The sequence below is a fragment of the Cryptomeria japonica genome, chromosome 9, assembly GCF_030272615.1.
Source record: "Cryptomeria japonica chromosome 9, Sugi_1.0, whole genome shotgun sequence".
Lineage (NCBI taxonomy): Eukaryota > Viridiplantae > Streptophyta > Pinopsida > Cupressales > Cupressaceae > Cryptomeria > Cryptomeria japonica.
In genome coordinates, this window is record NC_081413.1 from 621229245 (window position 1) to 621247158 (window position 17914).

General features: G+C 32.6%; 1 protein-coding gene across 2 annotated transcripts in view; it reads left to right on the forward strand.

Moving 5' to 3' along the window:
* Positions 1 to 14477: 14477 nt before the first annotated feature.
* Positions 14478 to 17914, forward strand: part of LOC131063708 (mitochondrial import inner membrane translocase subunit TIM22-4) — a 77177-nt gene continuing 73740 nt past the window's right edge. Inside the window, exons 1-2 of one of the 2 annotated variants that reach the window (XM_057997606.2) lie at positions 14478 to 14654; positions 15731 to 15887. In XM_057997606.2, the coding sequence (XP_057853589.2) occupies positions 15731 to 15887 (157 nt within the window). In that variant the 5' untranslated portion in view covers positions 14478 to 14654. Of the gene's footprint in view, positions 14731 to 15730; positions 15888 to 17914 lie in introns of both variants that reach the window. The other variant, XM_057997605.2, reaches the window with a different exon arrangement.

Consider the following 17914-nt stretch of genomic DNA (forward strand, 5'->3'; position numbering starts at 1 on the left):
ACCATGTGGATTCTTAAGCAACTCCTTGAAGCACAACATTCTCAAGAGAAATCCAACTTGGCATCCAAAATTGCTATTCATCCATAAAAACCTTTCAAATCTATTCTTCCATCACCTCCTTCATCCATTTTGGGTCCTTATGTCCCAAAATCCCTAGCCTTTCCTCCATCCAAATCTCAAAATCTAGGATCTACTATTCCTCCATCAATCCACTGCCCCTCGAGGTGTGTGCCAATGTTGATCTTACCAACATTTCCATCCCCTCAAGCCCAATTCTTCCAATAGCCTATCCATTATCCAATGCATATTTTCCATCCTTTTGTCCCTCCGATCCCATCTTTTGTGTAAATCATGGCCTTAGTCCCATCTCATTTCCATGTCATGATCCTACCAACGTCTTTGAGCATACTTTTAATAGTCATAGTCCATTTTTCAAGGCTACTCTTCGAACAACAAGATTCTTGAGTTCTTCCATCCCTTGTCATGTGTCCATTTTTCGGCAAAAGGAGAAAATACAAAAAAAAATGAAAAATAGTAAAGAAAAATAATTTGTCCTCTGGTGAAAACCTGGAAAATAGGCGCCTCAGGCAAGTACCATTATGAAAACCTGGCAAACAGGCATCATGCGTAATCTATGAACTTCTTGCATTCCACACTTGGGGGCAAGTTTCTTTTATGCTATCCTATCATGTCCCGTTATAATTCATTGTCCTTTCACCCTTCATTGTCCTATCATACCTTGTCATACCCTCCATTATCCTATTGTCCCTCATGTCCATATCCCCTTTTCCACCTTTGATCTTGACAAGGCTGAGGATCTTCATGAATGTCATACATCCTATTCGCAGCTTTCAATCTATCACAACTTTTGGTCTTTATCCATTGGCTTATTACAACCTTTCGTCCATATCCCTTGGCTTATTGCAACCTTTTTTCACTATCCCTTAGCCTATCACAACTTTCAGTCCATATCCCTTATCCATTTTTGATCTTGCTTATCCTATCCATATCTTATCCTAGACCATACATTCTTTTCCATCCCTTGATCTTGATCTAAAATAAGGACGTAAAATGCTCAACATTGTTTCAAAAAAACCTCTTGATATGTCCCTAATGCCATGCCATTTTCTTTATATTGTCATGTCTAGTCCCTTCTCCCATTGTGTGATATCCCTTTGCAAATTGAATCTAATTTGTCTTCCCTCTATCCACCAACATTTCAGCAAGCTTATTCATCCATTTGTCATATTCCTTGCCTTGCTAGACACTGGGGGCAAAATCGTAAAAATCCCAAAAAATCAAATAAAATGAAAAAATCACCAAAAAAAATTGAAAAAAGTCCTAAAATAATCAGTAAATATTAAATAATATCCTATAAAAAAATCCTAAAAATCAAATAAAGTCCTGAAAAAATCCCTAAAAAGCAAATAATGTCCTTAAAAAATTCAAAAAAATAAAATAAAGTCCTGAAATTTTTTTTAAAAAATCTAAAAATGTCTTGAAAAAATCCACAAAAAAAATAACAATGTCCTGAAATAAAACAAAAAATCATAAAACATCCTAAAAAATAATCATAGAATGTCCTGAAAAAAGCACAAAAAAACAAAAAATTCACAAAAACTCTAAAAATTTCAAAACATAAAAATCCAAAAACAATCATTTTCATTCCATCAATAAATTGGCTCTTTTGTACATAGACAGACATTTGAGCAGATGTCAAACATAAACACATTAAACATTGAGCTTGACAAACCATGCATTAATAGATAAACTTTTCAAGCAACCAAGAATTTAAACTGATCAAACTTGTCTTATCAATCAACATCAACATTATCAGTCTTTTGTCAACATTATCTTGTGTCTTATATATGGTGTGGTATACTCGAAACCAGACCGTATCCTATCTTAGACGGGGTACTGCATTGCCTGAAACTAGACAACATGATCGTCCTTTTACCACAACATTATCACTTTTAACAATGAAGATCAAAATGGCTGTTTGAATTTGCGAGTCTTATCATTCATTAATTTATCTTTGACCATGTTCCTATGTTGCTCAATGATGTCATTGGGTGATTTAGAGTGGTCGAGATGGCTCTGTTGGCAAATTGAAGTAATTGATTATGTGTTGCATTGATGTTTTGTCATTGATGGCAACATCGACTATTTTGGTTGTTTACCGGTTTTCGATAAGCAGTTGGATTATGATATTAATCTAGCATCCTTCGATTTGTGGAATTGGTTTGGATTTATCATTCATGCTATTCAAATGCACAGAGCTATCATTTGTTCTAGTAAGCCTTTTGGTCATCGGTAAGGGTTCTACCGGCAGAGCTTTGTTGAAGATATTTTGATGCATATGACAAGTGGTGTTGGCACAACTTCTAGATGGCTTTCAGGATGTTGTTGGTTATCTTGTTCGTGTTCCTTTTGATCAGTGGTGTTGGATTTAGGTTCGAACCTAATGCTATCTTATTTGGCTAGGTTATGGACTGGTTTATGTAACGTGTTGGTGGATGATCCCGATGCATTACCAGTTGGATCTATTGATTGGATTATGGTGTTTCGGTCTTAGGCCATTTTGGTTGATCATTGGATTGCGTGTTTATGTTATCAATTTATTGTATTATCTTTTAGGTGGCCGACCTAATTGTTTAGGTCCCAGGTTGTTATAAATATGATGTAATATCTCTTTGTAGATTATGGGTATATTCATGTGTTTTTGGGATATAGGACTATCTATGTACGAATAGGGTTGCAATCATATGCAGAGGTTTTGGTTGATCATAGGTGATCAAATTGGGTTGGTGAAAGAGTTTTAAGACCTCAAGTACTGAGCTTAACTGGATTTGTATTCAGGCATAGGAGATGTTATTCTTGCAGTTCACTCTTTTTTCCCGGATTGTAGCCTAGATTTATTTTGTAGGCAGTGAGGCTCCTTTTGTGATGAGCAATGTGCTCTAGGTTGTTGGCCTTCCTGCATGTGCAGACCCCTCTTGTTGTAATTACATACTTGTTGCAGAAGTATTATTTGACTATGGGTAGGCTTCCCACTGTGGTTTTTCCCTTTACCGGGTTTTCCACGTACAAATCTTGGTGTTATCTTTTGTGGATGGTTGGTAAATGTTATGTAGTTTATATTTGTGCTTAATCGTTATATCTGCTATTCCAATATTTGGTTTATGTATTTCGGTAATAAGGTTTCAATGCTTAAAGTTCTATAATTTGTTAACAAATGATTCACCCCACTCCCACTCATTTTTTCACCAGTTATATGAGCTGTCTAATAGGCTTATGGTCCTTTTTTGTTTTTGTCTTCTGTTTGTGGAGTGTTTATAGCATTCTAGAGTGTGTATGTTTTGGGTGTCTGTGATAAGTGCATTCACTTTGTGAATATTGCACATACCTCGACCCTTGACAAACGTAATGTCTTAGGTTGTTTTTGACTCATTCCTTATCTGCAATGTGTTTGTTTTACGCAAAGGGATTGCATTATCACCCTGAAATTCATTGCCATGGTATGCTGCATCCGTTTTGCCATATTAAATAAAGGCTCTTGCCTACATTTGTGTAATTGTGAAAGCACGTTTTCTTCACCAGTAACTTTTCTTCATCTAATTTCTACCTACTAACATTTCTTCTGTTAGTCCTTGAAGTCATGTTGGTCTAGTCTTGGCATTATTTTCGACAAATTGGCCTCTTTTTTGGATTTTTTTGGCAAATTCCTCGAGGGCACATACAAATATTTTGTTATCGTCTGGAGCATATTTCTTGATTGTTCTTTGAAACAACACTCATAATCGCATTGTCTCAAAGAGGGGCAAAATGTAGGCGTCTAAAAATGGTCAACGCTTGTTGTGTCATACTCTAACATGCCCGTGTTACCTTATTTTAGGTTTTTTCACATATTATTAACATTTATTCTATGTCATGCACTTAATATTTATCATTTGTCAACATCTTGGCATTATTTTGCATTTTCTTTCCCCTTTGATTGCGTTTCTAACATTTTCAATTAGGCCTGTCAACATCATTTTCGACTTGTAATCTTTGGTCATAATCATCTTATCATGTCAATTGGACACCGTCAATCCTAATTGATGTTGCATTAGGGTTTTGTCCTCGATCTTTATCATTTTCAATCAACTTTGATCAATTATCATCATTTTTTAACCTTTTGGATCCCTTGTTATTTGTCAATTGTCGATCCCTTATCAATTATTGATCAATTTGTCATTGATCTTTGTCAATCAATGTCGACACTTTATCAATAATCAAGTTTCATCATGTCATCATAATCGACCCTATATCAATTCCTTTAGTCTTGTCATGACCTAATTGATATCCTTTCATTTCTAATTTATCTCATAGGGTTTTGTGATTTAATCATTTAATCCTAATTAACATTCCCCTCTAGGTTAAATAAATCAATTTATTTATCTCAGGTCTCTCTTGTAACAATTAAATATTTCATTTAATTGGCTAATTATGTCCCCTTTGTGAATTAATTAATAAATGAGAATTTATTAATTAATGTCACCTAATTTCCTAATTTCCCCATTTCTAACTTTCTAATTCACTAATTTCTCTTTTCCCACCTATTTACTAATTAGTTTCAAATCTAATTTCCACCTAATTATCCCTCTCTAGTTTCCCCTATTTTTGTGCTTCCTTTGTCGTAAGATGGAAGCATGATTCTTTGATTCATCATAAGCGTTGACATAGTAACATGTCATAGCTCTTGACATAACAACTTGTCCTCACACCTTGCATGGGAAATTCATCATAGTCATGACATAGAAGGTGTCACAATGCTTCCTTTTTCGAATCATTATGCCAATTTCAGATGAAATTGCTTTTCTCATCCTCTTTCATGCTAATTTCATGTTTTCTTCAATTTGTCTATAAATCGGTCTCTCTCATCATTGATTTTCAAACCACATTTTGAGTAACCTTATGTTATGATTTTCATATCTCATTTCACTTGCTCTTCACTTGCATTTGCATTTTGTAGGTGAGATCCACATCAAATTTGAAGGTGAAAGAATGACAATGGAATCACATGGAGGAGATTCTACACTTTGGTTTCCATTTTGTTTTTATAATCTTGTCTTCATGCTTGTTGGTTAATAGATTTCTCACCTAACTCTATATTCTCACACCCATAGAAATGACCAATGTAACCACGGTTGAACCAGTCTAACAAACTACTAACTAACTGATTCTCTGCTTATTTTACAAGGTGGTTGCTACCTTTTAATGATTTTCATTGAATGAACAAATAACTCATATGATTTTAACAAGAAAGCAAATAAGGAAAGAGCTTTTAACCAAAAAGGTTTGTAAAGGCATTCACAATACTAACTACTATTTTTTATTTTTTTTCAGATTTTCAAAAATAAAGCTACTATGAAACACTATTCACAGATAATATTCCACAACAATTGAAATTTCAAACCATCCACCAATTCAATATAAATTCACCAACTGATATCCATTTCAAAGAACAGAGAAACATTCACACACCATAATTCAAAGATTACGAATATATGAAAGCCACCAGCAATTCTTCTTTATTAAAATAACAGATAACCACATGCATAAAAGTTTTGCTCTTATGAGAAAAATAAAGTTTGCCCAAAAGATATTTCGAAAGTAACTAATCTACCTATTTATAGCTACTATCCTCTTGTCTTTTCCGTTTCCAAGAAATGATTACTAAAGATAATGGTCATGAATGAGACCGTTTCAAAACAAAAATTCAATAGAGCAACATCAAAATGTAAACTGCCTCAGAACATATGACTATAAAAACACCAGGCTTAGAGTCTGCTTCACAATATGTCTATCAATCTCATCTGCCTTCTCTTCTTCTTCAATTAGTGTCAACAGGATATCTTCGAATTATTCCCAATCAAAAACAGTAGTTTGGAAAAAGTTTGACAAGCTCAAAAGAATATGCCATTACACTGGGTTGACATCAGGTTGCATTACAGGACCTCTTCCAGCTGGGAGCACCATTTCACCGAAGTTGATTATTTGGGTTTCTTCCTACTACTAGCTCATCTCGCAAATCTTGTTTGTGATTCTCGACTTGTTTTGTAATCTTATCTAATAGGGAGACTATCCTCCTATATTCACTTAAATCAGTTTGTGCTTTCCATGCAAAAGACCGTAATTGTCAGACTATATCCTCCTGCTCTTTCTCTGGCCAATTCAAATCTGGGTTATGAAAAGGTAGTTTGCTATCATGAGGCAAGATCATTCTGATACATGCAAAAATGATGACAAATTTCTCCTTTAGCTGTCTTTAATGACTTTCTGCAAGAATGACAATATCAAATGAAGTAATGCATGGCGCCACCCTTTTTCGTATTTGGATTGCTTAATGATCATTAATGATGGTACTCCACAAATATTGCTTTGATTTGTTCCCTAAAAATGATGCATGATGTGGCAATCAGTGTGGAGGAAGAAGGAACAACAAGAAGTCATTATTCTTATCAACCTGATAGTCTCATTTATTTCTGTCGACGCCCAAGCAAGACTTATCAGTACTATCACTCGTGCTACCCGCCCAAGGTACCATAACCGCTTGAAATTACTTCACCAAATGTACTTACTTAGAACCAATAGTGTCCTTTAAATTCTCGAGAGAGTTGGACATTCACCACAACACCAATCGTGTTAGACAGTCGAAAGGTCGGGCAACTTCACAACCATCAAACTCCTTTCAAAAGTGACCACAAGTTCGACTTCCCAAAGGTGCCAACACTATGCAAGTTTCTTTAAGTTGGTCAGACGATTGAGCGATTTTAAAAGTTAAAATTCTCATGAAAAAATTTAGAAAATTCGGAAAGGCCGCAACAAGAGAGAATGAGAGGAATAGCAGGGGGAAGCGACTTTTCAAAGTTTAAAATTTTTATAGGTAACAATGCTTTCATTGATTGAATTATGAGTTTTTATCATAGCTAATTAGGTTTGTGGTTGCCTAAATATGTGCTTTTGATGCGCATTTCTAAATTCCTGGTTACATTTTCTAAATATTGTATCAGTTTCATTTATAACATGGTTGTATTTTTTTATTTAATATTACTTAATTGAATCTAACAATGACTCTAAATATTCATCGAACATGGCAATAGATTTTGGAAAGTCAAAAACTCTAAACCTTAGAATAGATAAACTTGATGATGATGACTTTATTAGAATTACAGTTCAATTTAATGTTCAATTAGGTTTAAGGTTAGTGTTTAATTTGTGATAAGGTTTTGTAAGTATAAGTGTGTAATTTAGGTTTGGGTTTAGAGTTAGGCTTTAATTTGGTTTAGTATAAGGGTTTAATTTTCTTTGGTGTTATTGTTAAGGTTTAATTTGGTTTAAGATTTATGATGGATTCGTGACTATTTATATTTACTTAAGTTTTATTAGGGTTTAGGCTTAATTTGGTATATGTTAAGTTTGAATTTGATTTTGAATAGAATTTGTCTTAGGGTTCCATTTGGTTTAATGCTAGGGTTCAATTTGGTTTAGTGTTAGGGTTAGAGTTCAATTTGGTATAGGATTAAGAGTCAAAGTGGTTTTGTGTTAGGGTTCAATTTGATCCGAGTAGGATTAGGATTAGGGTTGGGGTAAAATTTGATTTATTGTTTAGTTAGATTCAAGATCAGGGTTCAATTTGGTTTAGTGTTAGGTTTATGGTAGATTTGGGTTCATGGTCAGGGTTAAAGTTTAATTAGGTTTAATATTTTATTAAGATTATGGTTATAGGTCAATTGAGGGTTAGGGTTACAATTAAATTTATTTTAGGGTTAGGATTTGATTTGGTTTAGTGTTAGAGTTAAATATCGGTGTAACTAGCATACTTATATTTTTAAAAAATCTAAGTAAAGCACACCGAGAGATATCAAATATTAAAATATTTAACATTCATAAATAATAATAAAGAGTTGATAGTTATAAAATTTACGTGAGATGATTCAATAAATCACTTAGATTACTCGAAGAAAAATTCAAAACATAAATATTTAACATTTGATTTATAATGAGATAATTATATATAAATATTAGGTTTAATGTATGTGATATTTATTGAAACCTAACCCTAATCATATCTCTAATTCTAATTCTAACTCTAATTGCAGCCCTTATCTAACATTAAATCTAACCCCAATTGAATCTAACACTAACCCTATTTAAACCTAATGTAACATTGATCCTAGTTCTAATTCATCCTAGTTGATTTTAACCCTAATCATATCACTATTTCTAATTCTAACCCTAAACTTAACCCTAAGCTAACATTAAATCTAACCCTCATGGATCCCTGATGCTAACCTTATTCAAACCCTAATCTAACAATAAACCCAATCATAATTAATCCCTAACCTCAATCTATTCAAACCCTAACCATAATTTAACTCCAACTTAAATATCTTTCAAGTATAACCATGATTTTACCTTAACTTTTATTGAACCTTAATCTAACATTAACCCTAACCCTAACATTACCTAATATTAAATCTAATGATATTCAAACCATAATCATAATTAAACCTCAATTTAACCCTAACCTTAACTTGAATATTTCTCTTAAAACTCTAATTGGACCTTAAACTTGATCAAAACTCTTAATTCTGATTCTAACCTTAACCATAAGTGAACTAAAACATTAACTCTTTTAGAACCCTAACCATAATTTTATCATAACCCTAAATAAATCCTAACTTAATTTAATCATAGTCCTAACTCTAACACTAATTAAACCCTAACCATAATTAAATTCTATCCATAACCTTAATTGAATGTTTTAATCCTAATTTAAATGAACCCTAACTTTAACACTTATTAAGCCACAACCCAAGTTGAACACTAAGTTTAATCTTAGCCTTGGCCCTTATTGAAATCTCAACCTAATTTAAACACAATCCTAATCCTATCTCTAATTCTTATTCTAACCCTAACTCTAACCCTAGTCTAACATTGAATCTAACCCTAATTTAACCCTAATGCTAACCTTGTTTGGATCCTAGCCTAACATTGATCTAACCCCAGTTCAACTCTAACCCTAATTTTAGCTACAACCCTGATTCAACCCCAATCATAACGAAAATATTTTTCCCTTATTGAATCCTAATCTAGCATACCTCTAGTTTGATATTAACCTCAATGCTATTTAAACTTTATTCGTAATATAACCCTAACTCTAATCATAATTTAACCCTAATCCTAACCCTAAGTCAAATATTTATTCTACAATTCTAATTGATACTTAATCATATTTAACCCTATACTAATCTAAGCTTAACCCTAACACTAACCCTAATTGTAATGGCAACCCTTATTCTAGTTTTAATCTTAATTAAACCTAAACCTAAACCCTTGTGTAACCTTCATGATGATTATAACCTTGATATCAAACTATATTCTATAACTTTAACACCAACCCTAACCCTAACCTAACAATGTAAGGCATTAATTGCAACGAGTTTAACAAATGTAATGGTAAAGATAACCCTAATTGAACCCTAATTTTAACCTTAACTCTAAATGAACCATCACACTAACCCTAAGCCTAAACTTGACCTTGATCCAAGCTTTCTCCTATAATCATAATCCTAACCTTAATAAACTATGACCTTAACCCTGATTAAACCCCAACCTTAACCACAACCTTGACATTAACCTCAAGATTTGTCCTAGAACCATAACACTAACTCAATGCTAACCCCAACCTTAATCAAAACCCCTAACTAAACTCTATCTCTAACTTGAACCCTAGCCCTTGTTTAACTCAAACTCTAATCCTAACCCAACACATGCAAGAATTTAAAATAATAAGGGTTGGAGTTAGTGTTAAGATTGGAGATATAACATTACGATTAGGGTACAACTCTAATTTTAATTATCCTAACCTCAACACTAACCTTAATTCTATTTTTTTATTCTATAAATATTTTAATTCTAATAGGTTAAATATGACCCTAATATTATTAAACCTTATACTAGAACAAGGCAACCTTAATTAAAATCTAACTTTAATCTTAACTCTAACCCTAATTAACCTTAATTGCTAAAAGAGTAGAGTGGCAATTGCAATATTATAGACTTATCTAGGCAGCTTCAATATTTCAGTCATTGAATAGGGTCAACAATCCTATGAAGAAGTCCACAAAATTTGAATCCATTTGGAAATATTATAGACTTATTTAGGCAACTTCAAAATATGTATTTGGTGCTCACTAAATTATATTTTAATTGATAGTTTTTGCCTTTGTAAATTGTTTAGATTGTCCAAGTTATGGCCATTTGAAGAAGAAACATGATAAGAGCCTAAAGATGAAAAAAATGGCCCACCCCTCTTAAGCATTTGGGGGCAATGGTTGGTCCTTCATGGGATTGGTATCAAGTAAACAAGTCAGAAAAAATGGCCCCTATGACAAAAAGGGCACAAATGAGTGGAGCATTGGTAGGGTTCGGTGGTGGCTTTGTGTTCCATCCCTATACTCACAACCACTTCCACATACAACATTTTCATTAAATCGCCACACTCAAGATTTAGTGTCATTAAATATGAAGGTAGATAAAGTTGGCCCATGATTAAAGAGAGATCAAATCTTAATGCTCTACCACAACACATGCTGCATAAATGTACTAATCGGACAATTTTTTTATATTCAAATCCTGTAAAAAATTAAAGTTGATCCCTATTGGCAAGGAAAATGATTGGCAAATATGAATGCCCACCAAGACAAATGTGAAGGTACTACAAGCCAAAAACACTCAAGCCTAGAAAATACCTCAAGCTACAAGCATTAAATGGGAGCCCAACAACCAAGCATAATCGAATCACATCACATGGAGCAACAAATCACATAATAAATGCATCGAAAAAGGAGTGAAGAAGGCCAATATATCAATGATACTCAAACAATGTGTTGCAAGCAAAAATGAATGAAAGAATTTGTAATAATGAATCTGTCACTAAGATGAAGATGTCGGTCCAAGCAAATGAGGGTGCGACTCAAATCTTAAACAACAAACAAGCAAATAAAAAATATCTCAATTATAATCATTGCAAGAATCTCCACCATGTAGGATGATAAGATCCTCATCAACAGGACAACCACAAAGACATGCCTTTCACAACAAATGCTCTAACCTCCAAGGAAAAGATAATACACCTAGCCAAGAAAAAATGTAGCCTAAGAAGGAGGCTCTCAACCCAGTCATGTTTTGCAGATCAATGATTAAAAAACAAGATGCCCAAAATATTTTGATGCACCAATGAAATGACTGATATGAGCCCGATGTAGCTAATCTTGCAAACATAAAATCACATGGAAAATATGGAGGCCAACCAATGAATTTGAGGATCGAACCAAATGAAGTTTGATGTAGTTACACGACCATAAGTGGGCAAAAATACCTTCAACGAGTGGTCACAACAGATCTCATAAGTTGATCACTGTCTCAAACTATTATATATAAAAAAATCATTCATTACATTGTGTATAAAGAAAATGACAATTCAAAAATCTAAAAAATTAATGTAATTTATTTTTCTTCAAATTTGCTGCCATGACTTTTATGTTTTCTAATATAAAAAAAATTAAAACTAATATGAAACAAATTATCATTAACAAATGTTTTATTTTTATCACACTAATAATATTTGAAATTAATATACAATCATATGCTTTCACAATGTCAATGGAAAAAGCTTTAACTAAAAATGGTTTAACATTGACCAAATTCAAGTTTATTTGATTATTTCTATTTCACAAATCACATCATTTTATAAATAAAATTAATGCAACCTTGCATAATTTAACCTTGCATCATTTTTTTGGTTATGATAAAGATAAATGCTACATATATGTTGTTTTATTCTATTTTTTATTTAATTGCATATATTTACTTCAAATGAAAATGTCTATAAATTCATCTTTTATATTAAGTTTAAAATATTTATCTTCTACTATTCAATATTTATTTAGAAGCTAAAAATATTTCCAAATATATAGTATTTTCTGAAGATACTTCATGTAACCTTGCATCATTTTTTTGTTATGATAAAGAGAAATGCTACATATATGTTGCTCTATTCTATTTCCCATTTAACAACATACATTTACTTCAAATGAAGAAATTTCTATAAATTTATCTAATAAACTCACCTTAACATATATTGCCTTTAAGTTTAAAATAATTATCTTCTACTATTCAATATTGATTCAAAAGCTAAAAATAATTTCCATGCAGGTGAGCAAGATGTCACATAATGCATGTGCATGGATGTCCATTTGGTTGACAAAGTACCACTATCATCTTCCATTCAATGTCATCTTTTGTATAGAGGAATTAAATGCTCGCTTCCGGTTGAGACAAAAAATGGTCAATAGAATTGACAAAAATGGACCAAAAAATAGTCATAGAAAATTTAAAAATTATGCTTTATACTTTAACTTCCTCTATGGTTCCAAGATCAAAATGAACTTAGATGTAAAGTTTTATAATCTACAATTTGACATTATAGATTTATGTGATTGGTCAATTTCTCGATACCATGAACTTTAAGACCTTTACCTTGCTAGATGTATCTGGAAAGTCACTATCAAGCCAATAATGACAATCAAAAAACACAACCTATCCGAATAACTCAGTATGAAGTTTATGAGATTTCTTAAGGGACAATCACAAATAAAATATCATACATGACCACGTGAATAATGGTTGCTTGCTACTCTTAATTTTGATTATTCAATCAAATTCACAATGCATCAGGTCATGCCATCATTCAGGTTGTTACATGCTAAATATGGAATACCTACATTATATGCCATGAAGTCCAACCCAACAATCAAAGTTCAGACTCTTCTTGATGATATTGAATATGAATAGATATTACTAGTGCATAAATGGTTAACAAAGTGAAATTTTTCTACAAATTTTGAAAAACTATTTACACATTGTATCTATGTTTAAATCTAGTGCTTATAATACAGTATACATGTTTTTTAAGAGTTATTACTACCGTGTGAATGATTAACCGATTGATTTTTATTCCCTTTTTAAAATATCATTTTGATAAATGATTCCAAATTTTTAATCTCCATAATATTTTACAAATGTTGTTACCATACCTCTAAAAAGTATGATATTACTTTTATCTCATTTTGATTATCAATAATTCAAATTTAACCAACATTTTAAATTGAAAACATCATCTTAAAAAACTATTTACACATGTATTTATGACTAAATTCAATGCTTATAATATAGTATAGATGTTGTTTGACAGTTATTACTACTGCATGAATGATTAACCAATTGATTTTAATTCATTTTTGAAATATCATTTTGATAAATCATTCCAAATTTTTAGTTTACGTAACATTTTACAAATGTTGTTGTCATAGCTCTAAAAAGTATCTCATTTTGATTATCAATAATTCAAATTTAACTAACATTAAATTGCAAACATCATCTTAAAAAACTTTTTACACATTGTATTTATGGCTAAATTCAAAGCTTAAAATATAGTATAGATGTTGTTTTGACAATAATTGCTATTGCAGATTTCCAAACTTGGTATCTACCGGTGTACTTTACTTAGATTTTTTAAAATATAGGTATGCTAGTATTAGTATAGTTCTCTTGCATGTTTGAGGTCGCACTGCTACTTTATATTAAAGTTGAATGAAAAAATTAAACGTCCATCTTAAAATTAAATATACATATGCTAGTATATACATCTTTAAAAAATCTAAAGAACATTGATAAATATCTTTAAAAAAAAATAAATTTCGTTTTAACATTAGTTCTTTAATTTTTTTTTGATTTAATATTTTTTTTTTTTAATTATTTTTTTAAAGCTTCAAATTAAAACTTTTTTTTGAAGAAATAATTATTTATTTCGAGAGGCATCTACAATGACATCAAAATGTCTGTAAACAAAAATCTATTTTTGAAAAAAAATGACATGCAAATGAGTTATTTTATTACTCCAAATAAAATAGAACCCTCGCCACTTGTCTCCACCTAGATTCCTAGCTTTTTGCATGCATGACTTTAATGGATTTCTATTATTGGTGTTTAGTGTTTTAGAATAACATTTATTTTATAGATAATTATTTTCTATTATAAGATATCTCTTGGCATATTTTACATATATATTTTAAATATAGATATACTAGTGTTAAATAAAATATATAAAAGAAAATCACATTTCAACAATGAAATAAAAGCTGAGAGACGTTGCTGTGCTGTAGACTATTTATAAAAAAATTCGAAAAAACAACTTAACTGCTTATAACTATTGATCCAGCTTTTGGGTAGTGATGCTGCGCGTTGTGGAAATCGCCACCAAAACTTAAATAAAAAAAAAACAAAAAAAAACATATTAAAAATGCTTTTATAAAATAAATAAAAAACTTATAATTTCAACCCATTATAAAAATGGGCCCGCATACATTTGTCACGTTAATGTTAGGGTTGTGTGGCCAAGGAATCCGTGGCACACACGTTTGGGACCACGTCGGCACAGTGAAAAAACATCCGTCGAGCCATTTTGGGGTTTATTTCGCCCGCCTGCGTTGCTTCTCATCCTTCACAAACCCTCCGCTCTCATTTTCTCCGCTGCGAACCACCAGGTAACGGTCGCGCATCATTCAGCCTTCAATTTTCATGTTCAATGATGGATTTATGCCCCTTCCTGCTTCACGTTCGGTGATTTTTTTCATCATTTCTGTTGAGGGTTTCATTGTAATGATTTTTTTTCCTTTCATACACACGTTATGCATATACATACGTACACACCTGATGCATTTCTGTTAATCATTTTCATGATCAATGATTTCTAATTTATTGATGAATGATGCATTTCTGGTTTCATTTTCATGATTTCTATCACATTATAATGCATTAATCATTACAGAAAATGCCAAAATGTTGGATTCATGTCTTATTTTATTCGGAACCCTTTCATTTTTTATCATGATAATGTAATGTCATTTCTACTATGTCGTCGAGGATTTCGTTTCAAATCACGCTGCCATTTTATATTGTGATTACAGCCATAATCATTACAGTTATTGCGAAAATGGAAGAGTAATTGCTAGACCCATTCTATGTATGTTTGCTAAAGAAGGATACCCAACAATCTTATATGCACCAGCTAAGCCCCATCGTAGAGTAGTGTCATGCCCCCAATCATGTCACAATGAATTTAGGGAAATAAAAAAAGAAAAAAATATTCATTGACATGTCAATAAAATAAAAAATAAATAAAATTCAAGAATATATATATATCAGAAAATCATCTCATTTATGATACTTCGTGATTTTCTCTCAAGAGAAGATGCTCGCATTAAGGATTTGTTTATATCAAACAAATAAATCAAGTTATAGAGCGATTCATTACAATGTAATGAACAGCAATGACTCCTGAATCTGCACCGAGCATACAGCAATTAATATTCAAGTTAACTTGGCAGAAAATAAGAGAAACTAAGGGGTGATACACATATTTGTCTCCTGTTTGCTACATACATGTTACACATTTGTTTCTCTTATTTGCTTTCTATGAAATCTTTAAACAGTTTTTTTTTGCTTCTTTAGTGTTTCCCTGATGGTATTTGTAGCCCATGGTGTTTTTTTATTAAGATGTTTTTAGAATCATCAAATTTTAGTATTTTTGTAATATACTAACAGATGTATATATATTCAGATGGCTTCACAAGGTGACCCAACAAACTCTGCTTCCTCCAATGAAAGGCCTCTTGAAAAAAAAATAGATCCAGTGACACTCCCTACATTTGAAGAAATTCGGGGTCAAGATATTTGGAACAACTGTGCAGTTCGCAGTGTGGTCAGTGGTATTTTGGGTGAGGAATCTATTTTGTCATAACCTACGAGGGAAGACTTTATATGTATTTGTATGTTTTATATTTCATGTATGTATGCTATGCAAGTTGCTTAATTTTCTATAAATTTAATAATATACATTTATATATACCATAGTTGAACTACTCGCCACTCGACAAAACTCACCAAGGCCTGAAAAAAGAAACTCGGGAATAACTCGACAACTTAAAAACATGCTTAAATTTAATTAAAAATGCATTTTTTTTGCAAAATTTAATGAGAAGATGCATCCAATGAGTCAATAAATGAGAACACAAAAGAAACTAGCTGATTCTAGATATATTTAAATGCAAAGTGTACAAAATCGCATCCTCGTGAGGAATGCTGATGGCTGGAAGCCTCGAAGCAAAATAGTAAATAGTTTTTGTAAAACCAAAAGTAAATAAATTATTACAATTTTAACTTCCTCTTCCTAGCTTTAGCAAAAACTAGGGGAGAGGTAGAACTAGAGAGTCTAGTCCTAGAAGCCTACAGTGGGTGTGACCGTGCCTCCTCGCTCGGTATGGAAGCCTCGAAGCAAAATAGTAAATAGTTTTTGTAAAACCAAAAGTAAATAAATTATTACAATTTTAACTTCCTCTTCCTAGCTTTAGCAAAAACTAGGGGAGAGGTAGAACTAGAGAGTCTAGTCCTAGAAGCCTACAGTGGGTGTGACTGTGCCTCCTCGCTCGGTATGGTTGGCTCGCCCTCCATCCTGGATGAAGCTATGTCTCCACTTGCTTTTGGCACTGGCAATTGCTCCTCCTCCTCATCCTCTTCCTCCTCAATTTCATCTAGCGTGAAACCAAATCCACCCCCCTCCTCCTTCATAGCCCACCTCTCTAAATCAGTGATGTCATCCTTAGAAAACAATGGAGGTTGCTCCTGTGATGTCCAATCATTGTAAGGATCTATATCATCCAATTTAATTGGACCACCTTCTACTTCTTCTACCTTCCTTATGCGCAATCAAAGATTATATTGCACGAAGACAAGGTCATTGAGGCGTTTCTGCGCTAACTTGCTCCTCTTCTTTGTGTGGATTGATTCAAACAAGCTCCAATTGCGCTCACAATTGGATGAACTACAAGGCTGACATAAGATTTTGAGAGCAAATTTTTTGAGATGTGGGGTGTTTCCACCCAATTTTGCCACCAAGCATTTGCAAAATAATTTCTTTTTGAAAACTTAGAAAGCAAAGAGAAAAGAGAAAACATAATTAATCAATTTATCAATCACTTTAGATCCCAAAATCCAAATGGCAAATGTTAAACCTGGGGTTTGAGTGGTTCTTCCTCTCCTAGCCAGCTCTAAAGAGAATAGATTACCCCTTGCTTCCTCATAATTTTGGAGTTCACCCACAATGAGGTCTCTCTCAACATCGGGTACCATCCTTTGAATGCATGCAGTGAAGCCCTCCATGACCTCTCCATTAGGTTTTGAGTAAGAACCCCCAAACTTAAAACGAGGGCTGAGGAAGTACCCTGCTGCATGAATGGATTGGTGGAGCTGATTGTTCCACGTCTTATCAATAATTTCCCAAATGGAATCAAATTTGAGTCTATCCCCCTTGTAGTAAATTTTGATAGACTCCTTGGCCCTATCCATGGCCTCATAAATATACCCCATTGGGGTTTTATCCCCATCCATCAAGCGGAGAACTCTAACCAAGGGCTCTGACACCTACAATTGAAAAATACAAATTACAAAAAGATTAATAATTAATTAATGAAGTTACAAATTAGTAATGAGAGACTTGAATCAAGAATAATTAAAAATTAAAGTTTTGAAGTTACCTTCACAATCTCTGCAGCCCTTTGTGCGAATTGGCTATCGAAGACTATGCATTCGACAACCTCTCCTTCAGCCTTCTTTGAATAAGGTGAGTTTAGCCATGCTTCACTTACAAACTTTTGTTTCAAAGAATTCAATGTAGTAAGAGTGCTTTGCAACGTCAAGAAAATCGTTGCAAACCTTGTGACACCAACTCTCACCAAATCTTTCCCTT